Consider the following 12,324-nt stretch of genomic DNA (forward strand, 5'->3'; position numbering starts at 1 on the left):
TTAATTCACCTCGATGACTTCAGGGGATCAGACAGCTGGGATGGTGGCATTTCCTGACATTTCCTTGGGCAGCATTGTTGACTGTCAGCCAAGAGTGGTTCTCTGAGCAAGTCTGAGGGTACCGGGCAGGAACGATGCATTTCCCATGGCAGGGTGTGCTTCCCAGCGCTGCAGTGTGCTGTGGGACCCAGGCTGCTGTTCGTGCCCTTAGTGTCCGAGGGCAGTGGGGCAGGGCTGGCTGTGAAGGACTGCTGGCGTGGGCACAAGTGTTCCCGCAGTAAGAGCTGCCTTGGAAGCACATTTTTGGTTTAAAAAATTTGGTTTGGAGCTACGTGGTCATTTTTACAACAGTGAATCTGCCTCTACGGGCATTGTAAAACTTGTGGGTTGCTATATGTATGAGGGCTGAAAACTTCTGAAAAATATGAAATACAAAGAGTACTGAAGGAGTTGATTTTATTGTATCTGGAAGATTATGCATACTTTAGACATAGTTTATACTAGTTTGTTTTTCCAATCCTTAGTAGCAAATCTTGGAAGGAATGTGCTGGGCCTGGATTCAGTTTGATGCAACCTGTATTTCATTTTCAGACATACACACAAAAGAAGTTATTTTTCTGTTCTGTCCCCTTGTTCTCAGTAGATGTATTTGACTGCTTAACATCTTTAGAGTTAATGTTGTGATGTTTCCCAGAGCTTTTGCTCCTTATGGAAGCCTGTTTTGGTCAGTATTTACTTTTTGTTTTTGTTTTGCCAGCAGCCATGCAGCAGGTCTTAGACAACCTTACTGATCTGCCGACATCGACAGGCGCTGAAGAAATAGACCTGATTTTTCTTAAAGGAATTATGGAAAACCCCATCGTAAGATCGCTTGCTAAGGTATTTAAATTTGCTACTTTGAGTAGAATCTGGAAATGTTTTAACTCTTCCATTATTTTGTGAACATTGAGTGTGGATTGAGGTATCCACAACACCTTGTTGGTTCATCTTATTAAAAGACTTGAAGACCGGCTTGAAGGTGAAGAGTTCATAATTTCTGTGCATGCTGGTTAATACTTCTAAGGAAAAATCTAGAGGAAGATAAAAAATTCAGAGATTACAGAAATAATGTGGTTACATTATTTAGGAAGAAAAATCATAATATTTGGAATTAGAAGCAGTTGATTTTAATGTAGTCTTGTAACCACTGTTGTGTGCATAACCCATATGCCTTCTGACTTCTAGTGGTTTTGCCAGAGATGAAAAGGGAGAGCAGTCACCTTCATTATCTTGTGGCAAAAAATGTTTTCTTTTCATCTTCAAATCAAAACTACTTTCTTATATGCCAGGAAAATATTCTTTCCATGGCCTTTCCTGGATCTCAGACTAATAATTTTATCTTTGGTTGTCAGCTCTCTAAAACATGGATTATCCTAAGTTTTTGTTCTTGGATTACAAAAATCTTTAATGTATGGGTGGTAGCAATCAATTATAAATACGTAAGGTGATATTTGCAAAAAAATCTTTGGACTCCTTAATTAAAATGTAGCTGGTCTTACCAGTAGGAAATGCAGTCAAATACTGCACATCACTTAAATATGTTCTTAATCTTACTTCATAAAAATAAGCTCCTTTCAAGAGGAAAACCCAGTTAACTTAAATACAGCTGTCTCTTTAATAGGAATAGACATCTGAAAGCAGTGCCCTCTGGGCAGGTATGAAATCCTCTGTAAAGCTAAAGGATTGTTGCCCATGGATTTTGTTCAGTATAAAAATCTGAAAAAGAAAACTTCTCATGAGAATTCATATAAGAATCTACTTCTGTTTGGCTGTTCAAAAAATTGGTTTTAAGTTGAAGACATGGCACAGTAATAAACTTAGAAGTAATGGAAGTGTCTTATCTGCTGGTGAGATGACTGCAGAGAGAAAGATTTGTGTACTAAATTTACTAAAGTAAAAGCATTTTTTTACTGACAATGGGAACAACTTTAGGTGTCTGCTGCATAAGTCATCTTTAATATTTATCATGAAGAAAATGTTCACTGCAAAGCCTTTTTTTCTTATAAAGAATTTGTGCTTTAATGGCCAGTAACAATTAGGTGGAATTTAATGACTAGCAGATGTAAATAAAGTGCTTGTAACTGAAACAGAGTCTTAACTATACACATGTTTTATCTAGAATGCTTAAAGGTTTTAATTGTGTTCACATGGTGTGACTGCACTCATATTTTCTTAGTAATTATTTTGGAAAAATCCTCAGTCTTAACAAGCAGTGCTAAATAAGGATAAGATCAAAACACATTTGGTGAAGCGTATGTAATTCACATATTTGTCCCTAAAAATACATAAACTTGCTTTTCTATTAGAAGAGCTGGTTCTCAGTTCTCAGTCATCTCAGTTCTCTGAGATGGCTTCATTGTTACAGTAGAATCATTTCAAAGCAGGCCAGAAATGAAAAAGCTTTTTCATTTTCCTTTATTAGCCAGTTAAGACTAATCATTATGTAAAGTATACCAAAAAGGACAATAAGAAACTTGGGGAAATGTGCCAAAAGCTATACAAACTTGTTTTTTCCTTTTGGTCCTTAAATAAATGAAGGTGAAAGATAAGTATAGTAGTTAGTTTGCAGTATTTTGCATTGCATTTTGGCTGATCTTTTAAAACTGAGTTACATTCATTTCACACTTTTCCTGTATAGAATAAAGATAATAAAGTAGAAATTACAGGGGTTTTTGTTGGATAGGGTTCTTTCACTGAACCTTTCCACTTTTCAGGAGGTGGTAGAGGAAAGGAGAACTGTTATCACTGTAAAATGTTTTTTCCTGTCACTGATGTTTGTAGAATCATAGAGTAGTTTTGGTTGGAAGTGGCCTTTAAAGGTCACCTTGTCTATCCCCCTTGCAATGAGCAGGGACATCTTCAACTCGATCAGGTTGCTCAGGGCCCCATCCAGCCTGACCTTGATTGTTTCCAAGGATGGAGTTTTTACAACCTTTCTGGGCAACCTATTGCAGTGTTTTACCACAACCATCTTAAAACTTCTCTTCCTTATATCTAGTCTCAATCTACCTTCTTTTAGTTTAAAATCATGATGCCCTGTCCTAAATAACTGTTGGAAAATAACTGTTGAACTTGGAACAAGCATGAGTTCTCCTCAGTTTTGCTACTGAACTGTGGTATCAAAACTTTCTTCTTCGGGATTGTTAACTGTTCTCTCAAACCTCAAAACTTTTATCTTCCTTCTGCTGTTACACTACTGCTTTTAGCATTATATCACAGCCTACAGGTGAATGCCCAGCCCAGGCCAAGGAAACACCTTGGGAGTAATCTATAAGCATTTAGTCCAGTATTTAAGAAGTCAGATTGTTGGAGGCGAAAGCCTTACTATTTGAACATTTGGCAGGTATGATATATACTGAATGCACAGAAAGGCTCAATTCAGTATCAACATTTCTGAAATGTTCTATTGAAATAAAAAAAAATTGCAATGTCCAAGTTAGGTGTTCCTATTTGTTTGTTTTTTAACTTACTCATACCATTCCATATCCTGTTACTCCTCAACATATTACAGGATCAGAGATTGTTTACTGATAAAACTTTATGTTCCCCAGTATATACATGGCCTTGATTTGGGAGTGAAGGGTGAGAATATTTGTATTTAGATTATATCACTGAGTGTTAGTGGTGGTTTTTTGAAAACAATGAGTGAGAAAAAAGGTAACCCATATTCTCTAATCTTAAAAAGGTTTTGCAGTTGGGTTATGTCTAAAAATCAGTAGATTTGTGTTTTTACTTGCTGTAAAAGAACTAAATTTTAAAAGAAGGATATTGTTTACTGTATGTGTTCTGTACAAAATAGCATTCCCTTATAAAGGAGAATGTGTGTAGGTGCTGAGCTTCCTATAACTTTGTAATTACAGTCATTTGGTTTGTGTGTGTTGGTGTTGGAGAATGTTTGAAATGCCTTTCTGTTAAGTTAACCTTTCCAGAGTTTAGCCATCAGGCCTGCAGAAACAGCATTTTATAGATATGAAGAACAATTTAATACTTAGATGATTTCAGGAAGCAAAGTTCTCTGCTTTTAGCAAAATTTTATTTTATTGTCAGTTTTCAAGCAGCAATAAGAGAGCAGAAGTGCTCACATACCTTCAAATTGTATCTGTGGGAAGTATATATAGATGACTCTGAATTATATCTATTATGTATTTGGTTTTTATATGCCAAAGTAATTGCTCCTTTGTAAATTTCTTGTTGCTACAGTGTTGAAAATAACTTTTAATTGAGAATCTGTGTTATTTTTGGCCTCCTTGTACCCTAGTTCTGTGATAGAGCACTGTCTGTAATAAATAAATTAAGCATTCAGAGATGCTTCTCTTCCTGCTCAAAGCACCTACCTTTCAATGAATTTCAGTAGCTGCAGAGTTCAGGAAATGATTATGTCTGCAGGAATAGCTCTAGAAATAGATGAAATGTTATCAAAGAATCACAGGATGGTGGAGGCTGCAAGGGACCTCTGGAGGGCATTTGGTCCAACTCTCCCTACTCAAGCAGGGCCACCTGGAGATGGTTGCCCAGGACCACATCCAGACAGCTTTTGAGTATCTCCAAGGAGGGAAACTCCCATCTTCTTTGGGTAACCTGTGCCAGTGCTCAGTCACCCTCACGCTGGAAAAAGTGTATCCTGATGTTCAGACAGAGCTTCCTGAGTTTCATTGTATGCCCCTGCCTGCTCTCCTGTCGCCAGTCACCACTGGAAACAGGCTGTCCCTCTCCTCTTTGTGTAGTACACCCTTTATACACATTGATGAAATTTCCCTGAGTCTCCTCTTTTCCAGGCAGAACAGTCCCAGCTTGATGAGCCTTTCCTCAAATGTGAGGTGCTCCAGACCCTTCATCATATTTGTGGCCCTTCACTGAGCTCTTTCTAGAATGCCCAGAGTGTTGCAGGTGTGGCCTCACTAGTGCTGAGTAACACTCGCTGTTCTAGCAACACTTTTAATGCAGCCCGGGTTACTGCTGGCTGCCTTTGACTCCAACTTTTCTTTAGCATTTCCTTCAGTTAGGCAGATGTGAGCAGGTAGAATGTGCTGTTCAGAAGGTGTTTGAATGGGAGGAGTCTGAGCTAAATGTTTTTGTTGCCAACTCTGAAAAGATCCCATAGCTCCTTTTCTGCCCTTGTTCTAGAAGGTGTACTTGTCCAGGGTTCCAAAGCAGGAAAGGTCCTGAGGTGCTGTGCTGTTGATAGGGCAGTGCCTGGTGTGTATAGCATAGAGGAGATATGCACTTAAAAGCCTCTCTGGTATGTGCTGCTTATAAAGTTTATTGGATCCTGTAGTTGAGTATGTAAAATCCTTCAGCAGTTCAATCAGGTTATCCTATATGTAATTTTTCTGGCTTTTCTGCTGAATGTTGCACTGAGAAAATACTTGAAAAGTTTATAGATTTGAACCACTCAAAACTTACTTACATTATAGTCTCGTGTATTTAATCTTACAGGCTCACGAGCGACTGGAAGATTCTAAACTTGAGGCTGTCAGTGACAACAACCTGGAGCTGGTGAATGAAATCCTTGAAGACATCAGTCCCTTAGTAAATAAGGATGAAAATGTTGCAGAATTGGTTGGAATACTCAAGGAGCCTCATTTCCAGGTGCCACCTTTTTACTGTATGTTACCAACTTACTGTATCAGTGTCCACATACAAATTTAGGAATGACAATGAAACAAAACTTGAACTATAACAAAATGTAATGGATTGTAATGTAGAGGATTTTACTCCAAATAAAAGGTAAATCAGAAGTCATGTTAAAAATAAGCATGATTTTATTCTTTGATATAATTTCAAAACCACCTTTACTCACTGTATTAAATTTTACTGGAGTTTCTGTTATAAAGCTTGGACAAGCTTTTACTTCCTGTATGACTGGAGTTTCTATAAAAATTTCCTGAAGGCTTGCTTCATCCATAATATTTTCAGGTCATCTCAGTTCCTGATCATGAACATTGCATTTCAGTTCAGCTGTTTGCACTCATACTTGTGTGTAAATGTATGGTTTGCACAGTGAATGAACGTGATTCTTCTGTGAGCTGATCTGCACTGCTGCTGAAGCTGAGATTCTGCAGCCCTCTCACTGTTGCTCTGCTTAAGTGAAGTGTTGACATGTGCTTGTCAGAAGCAGATGTTTTTCCATTTTGCTGTTTCTATGACTAGCTTCTGTACTGAGCCTCAAAGATCAAGGTTTGAAAATCCTTTGTAGATTCTAGCCTTTCTAGGTAGGGTTCAGTGGACTTTGCTACTTCAGTGGACTGCTACTAAGCTAAAGGTATTCTGTAGAAGAACGTAAACAACTTTTTGCCATAGTATAAGTGGGTTTCTTTTGGCAGACAGCTGTGAAGTCATAGGCATTTTTGGGATAGATTAGTTTAAACACACTTTCCCCCCAGGCTTTTCATTACATGTTTTACAAACATAGCAGTGAGATATATTACTGTTTAACATGGATAAACACTGAAAATGCTTTTGGTTGTATTGTGTCCTATTGGGAAAGGAATCTCTTCAAGAACTCAGCTTTTGGGGCAGTAGCTTTTCTGAGTACTGGCAATTCCTCTGCCTCTCCTGTGTTGGCCTCCCTTGTGCTCTTACTTGTCCAGACAGGCATCATAGCAGAGTGATGAAAAGCTATGATTGGAGACTTACTGGTGCATAAACCTGCAAATCAGTCTTTGGTCCCATAGAAAAAAATTGGTACTTGAAGAGGACTGGATGAGTTTGGAGGAATTGATAGTTAAAATGCACAAGGACTAGAACTGAGGGCCAGCTGTGCACTGACAGACCTGACAATGATCCATTGTGTTAGACAGAGAAAATAAAGCTGAAAGTCAAAGAGGATGATGAATCAAAAGATGAAAAGGGCATAACAATAGAAGTGCTGCACTTTGAAAGGCTCAGTAGCAGTGATCTCTGGAGAGAGATGGCAAAGGCCAGAGACAAGCTTGGGAAAAGGATCTTTGGGGTGGAAACTGGAGATGGCCTGTAGGAGACAGATCAAATAAGAATTTTTGGGTGACTAAGAATCAAATAAGAATCCTGGGTGAATAGCCAACACTAAGGCAAACCCAGCATTTATTCCTGTTCTGTGGTCAGATCTACAGAGACAGAATGTGATCTTAGTGTCAGATACATCATTAGTTCCGGCTTGAGCAACTTAAACATGTAGTGTGAAAGTTCCAAAATAGCTGGTGAACTGGAGTGTCAGTATTTATGCTCTTTCTTGTACCTTTTCTGTTGCTTGATATATAAGGAGCCATGAAACTGCATATATGCTATCTTAACTTTACAGTTTTGTTCAGTTTTAGTGCTTCCTAATTGTATGTTAAAGGTCGATTTAGCAATCATCTCTTCTGTTTTCCTTCCCTGTCTCTGCAGTAGGTGTTTAGTGAAGGCTGTAAGGCTAGAACAAGCCAACAATGATACCTTCCAAAATGTGTTGTGAAGATTTAGTGATTTGTTGCTAAGACTTCTGAGTGAGTAGTGTCATCCACCTGTGGTTCTCTTCCATGAGCTTATTCAGTTGTTTTTTTTCAACCCATATGAAAATCTGTCATTCACAGCATCCCCCATCAGAGTGGAGACTGTGCTCTTTTGGTTTTGAGACTGTCTCCTGTCAATTTCACTTAATATTCCCATCCTCTTGTGTAGGAGGAAAGTGAACAGTTTTTCTTAATCAGCTTTTCCATGTTACTTGTGATTTGAGAGACCTCATTGTGTCTCTCTGTGTCAAATAAATAAAATGAAGGGAAGCAAAGCTGTATGCAGCGTGGATTTCTAAAGTAGTGTCATAATTTACATTGCATTTCCTACTCATGGCCTAAAAGTTCCTAGTACTTGGTTTGCCTGTTTAACAGCTGATGAATAGAACAGAAAAGTTCAGTTAGAAGGGACCTACAGTGATCATCCACTCCAGCTGCCTTACCAATTCAGAGCTGGCTGAAAATTAAAGGCTGTTATTAAGGGTGTTGTCCAAATGCTTGTTAAACACTGACAGACATGGGGCATCAGCCACCTCTTTAGGAAGGAGCCTGCTCCAGTGTCTGACCACCCTGTCAGTAAGGAAGAGGTATCTCTAGGCTCAGGGAGAGTAAAGGTGGATTGCTTGTTAGGCTCAGTTTGGTTTTGTATTGTTTACATCTTTGAGATACCATTTCTGAGTCTTTCAGTTGATACATAAAGCTAGGATTGTGTTTTCCCTTGTAGTCTATGTTGAATTTAAGTTGCCTTGTTCTCAGTCTGTTGCTCATGAGGTGCCTCTGCAGGTTACAGGCAGTTGTTTCAGTCCTTGAGCAGTGCATCAGCATCAGCAAACTGTCATTTCATTTCTCATCCCCATTTCCTAGGCCATTTATCTGACATGTCAGTATATTGGCAGGTGTAGAACTGAGCCCAGATGCCTGTGGAAATCACCTGATGACATGAATTCTGAAAACTAAAAATTCCATATTCCTGGCACCAATTTTTCTGTCTTTAACCAATATTTTCTTCCATTTGAAAGCCTTACTGTCTTTCCTGTTATAGTTTTGTTTTTCTGAAAGACTTCTGCCAAAGGGCTATGGAAGTTGTTCTACATTAACAACTCTAACTGCCTTGTTGCCATGCTTGTTGGGGACTCTTCCAAGGAATCTGACTAGATTTGAGAAGCATAACTTCCTTTATTAAGCACGTTGATGCTTTCCCATGATCCATTTTGTCCAGTCATTCTGGGTTTTATGGAGACTTCTGATTTGTTTAGTATCAGCGTCACACTTAGTTTTGCAGTTTGTTGACTCTTCCTTGGAACATAGTTTAAATATTCATATCATGGTTATTGCTTACATGCTGCTTCTTTCCCTATAGTGTTGGGTGAGTCATGGGCATGTAAAAAAAATGCAGTGCAACTTTGTTTGCTGCAAAATCTGGATTGTACAAAAAGGACAAAAAAGCGTGAAAGGAAGAGAAAATAGGTGGTTTAGATAGTTAAATGCTGCCCTGGAGAACTGGCCTATTCATCACTCTGTCAGAATTGGAATTCATTAAAAAAAAAGTCTGAAGAAGTTTTAATTTTTATTTTTAAAATTTATTTTCTGTGTGCCTGTCGTGAGGCATTCAGTCTCATTTGCAGAAACAATGAGCAGTTTTGGCTGCTGTGTATGGGCAAAAGCACCTAGCTACTTACTTCTTCAAAGTATATCTGCTGTGATTCATTTCTGAAGCCAAAAATTAGGGAGAATTTTCAGCCCTTAATTTTGTACTTCCATTACCCATGTGCAAGCAACAAAATCAGCTGAGGTCAAAGTACTATTTTTACTGAACTGATATCATAGTTAAGACCATTCTAGAAGTACTTCTAGGACAAATTGCAGACCAAAATGTAGATATAGTATCTTCTTTTAAGGCTTGGGAAAGCTGTGTGTCTCCTGCAAAAAGGAAACAGAAAATTACCTAAATACTCAATAAATAAGTGCTATCATTTCTGCCTCATTTGGTGCAAGTAGGCATATTCCAAATTCTGTAAGAATGGAAAGAGGAAAAATACAATGTCAATTGCATTTATAGAAAAAGTCTTTTACATCCTTTCTCCAGTTCAGTAAAAGTGCTAACAACCCAACCTCTTTAAAAGTGCCATGGACAGTACTGTGTAATTGGTTAGAGACTGTATTTTACAAATGAATGGTTCCACTTCATCACAGCCTCACCTTACAGTTGTAACCTGCCTTGGCATACAAGTATAAAATGTGGATATACAGGGCATCAGTGCAGTAGATTGTTTGGATGTATCATTTAGTGCTAGAAATACCAAATTACAGGACTTCATTTTTCTACACATTTTTGTAGAAGAGCATTTGGGAAGGATTGACTCTGGAGTACAGGCACATGCCTGGCTGTATTATTATTCCCTTTCTTTTCTCATCTTGTTTCCTTGTTTTTTCATCCCTTCCTCTCTTTACCTTTTTTAGTTTTAACTGAACTTTTCAGAGGTCAAAGTGTGAAAGTTCTAATGAGTTTCACAGTATTGATGGCTGGCCAGTAGGTCAGTATGTGTTGGAGAGCCAGCTGGCACATGCTGCACATGAAAAAGGCTGTAGCAAATCTTACCAGACAGTAGCTGGAGAGCAGAAGACAGGAGTGGTAAGAGAGGTTGCCTTGAGGAAAGAAACAGCATTTAAAAATTTTCACACTGTTGGAGTGGTTAAACATGCAGAAGAATCACTTCTACTTCCTCTTGGAAGAGCTCGTTCTGTTACTTTCACCCTTCAAGAATTAGCTAAACCATTCATCCTAAATAGATTCTGCTGGCAATAAAATACTTAATCTGAAAAGCAGCCAGTTTGTAAGGGCTGATCATACCTTTTAAATGTTTCATTTAGAATAAGTGACCTTAAGTTGTATCCTAGACAGATACTAATATATAGGGTTATTTTCCCTACATATTCTTGTGTTCTTACCATCTCTTCTGATTTTTCTAAGGTCATGATTCCCTCACTTTTCCAGGAGAGCCTTTAAAATGTGTTCTTTTCACATGAACATTAGGAGTCTCTAGTCTATTTATTAAGTTCTAATATTTAAACAGGGTTATCAAGGAAGACTAGCACACATTTAGTGCATGAAAGAGGAAAGGAAATATTTTAGATACTTCTAGGCCTAAAATGTTAGGAAAGGAGGCCTGAATTCAAGACTATAGGATCATTCTACTCTTGTGTATTCCCTCCCACCACAGCCCCCAGTTTGTAATTTAACTGTTCTTTTGGATCAGAATTGGAGAAATGGTCATTCTGTTATTTAGGGCAGTGCTTCATAACATGTTTTGATTGTGTTGAGTATTTTTTAAATTAAAAACAAATGTTGAGTTTGAACTTGGCTTCAGTACTGCAGAGAGCCTTGCATGTTTAATGGTTCTCTGTTTACTGAATTTTCAGTTACGTTTTAAAATATTTTTACCTGTCAAATATATGCAGCCACAGTAAACTACTGTAAAGAGATCAATATCTTCTAAGTTTATGGATTGTTTTTTGACAGTGTCTTGCATAAAGAGACCATGCTGTCTGTCACAGGACTGTGTATCCACAGGACTGTGTATTACTTCTTGTGATTTGTAGCAGTTCTCCTAAGTGCCTTTTTTTGACATTATTGACATCTATCCAATCTTGGATAATCAGCTGATTTGTTTACAAGAGGAAATTTTGTATGGAGGAAACTTTGAACTGTTTTATGGTTGTTGATCAGTCCCTGTTGTTTTGCAGACTTTGGCAGTGGTTTTATAAGTGTTCCAGCACCAGTATGGAAAGTTCAGATTTCTGTAGAGCTCTGGAGTTGCAGGAGCACAGGATATCACTTTTTTGGGTATCACAAGAAAGAAACAAGAGAAGTTAATGTAACTGTATTTCTCAGTTCTCTCAGCCATGTTCCTGAAATAAGAAAGTAACTTAGGACATAAGATGTTGGCAAGTAGTCGGGCAGTGGTACAGACACAGGGACCTGTTGCCAGGTGCCTGTACTTAAGTGTTCTTCAGGACTGTAGGTCATGACCTGGCTGCCTGGAAACAAGCTCACAAAACTGGTACAGATTGTTGAGTTTCAGAACTGAGAGTTGGGTATGGGACAGTAATAAGTTAACTGTGCCTTCAGGAAACCAATGAACTACTTTTTTAAAGAAAACACTTTAGAGCTGAGGGTAGTCCCTGATAGTCCTTCTGTGACTCAGGCATTGTGTAAAAGGAAAAAGGAAATAGGAAAAAGATCCTTTGGCTGAGAGATGGTTAAGTAGCAGTTGTATGAATTCATGCTTATCCATAAAACTGAGGGGTTAAAAAGGATCAGAATGTGCAATGGGATCAGATTTAAGAACTGAATGACACAGACTGTTATCTTAGTAGGTTTTTTGGATCAGATTATAATCTGTAAATTGCATTACCATTAAAGGGCAGAGACCTGTCCAGGCAGGTGTGCGAGGCTTTATGAGAAGTATAAAAGTGAGTTGTGGTCAGGAACTTCAGGGACAATTTGTTCTAGCATGTGACCAGAAGAAAACTGTAAGTTTCATACCACTGTATCTACCTGGTTTTATGAGTACTAATCTGTAAAAATGTGTTGCTGATGCAAATTAGTTTCATTTTGGAAATGCAGAAAGATCCAAAAATATGTTGCTTGCAAACATTGGCAGAGAGATCTGTTCTCCTGGTTTCTGGATTGGATGTATCTTGGATAGTGAAGAATTAGAAATTGCTACCATCTGACAGCTGCTTGATTTAAATAAATGATTGTTTTTCCTATTTAATTTGATTTGGTTTGTGTCCACAGTATCAGAGCAGCCAC

General features: G+C 38.2%; 1 protein-coding gene across 5 annotated transcripts in view; it reads left to right on the forward strand.

Moving 5' to 3' along the window:
• The window catches only part of PALS2 (protein associated with LIN7 2, MAGUK p55 family member), a 61,600-nt gene that overhangs the window by 27,075 nt on the left and 22,201 nt on the right, over positions 1-12,324 (forward strand). For 3 of the 5 annotated variants that reach the window (XM_064704489.1, XM_064704491.1, XM_064704492.1), the window contains exons 2-3: positions 761-879; positions 5,476-5,628. In XM_064704489.1, coding sequence (XP_064560559.1) covers positions 763-879; positions 5,476-5,628 — 270 coding nt within the window. In that variant the 5' untranslated portion in view covers positions 761-762. Of the gene's footprint in view, positions 1-757; positions 880-5,475; positions 5,629-12,324 lie in introns of all 5 variants that reach the window. The other 2 variants (XM_064704490.1, XM_064704493.1) reach the window with 1 other exon arrangement.

This window comes from Zonotrichia leucophrys, chromosome 2 (genome assembly GCF_028769735.1).
Source record: "Zonotrichia leucophrys gambelii isolate GWCS_2022_RI chromosome 2, RI_Zleu_2.0, whole genome shotgun sequence".
NCBI classification, from domain to species: domain Eukaryota; kingdom Metazoa; phylum Chordata; class Aves; order Passeriformes; family Passerellidae; genus Zonotrichia; species Zonotrichia leucophrys.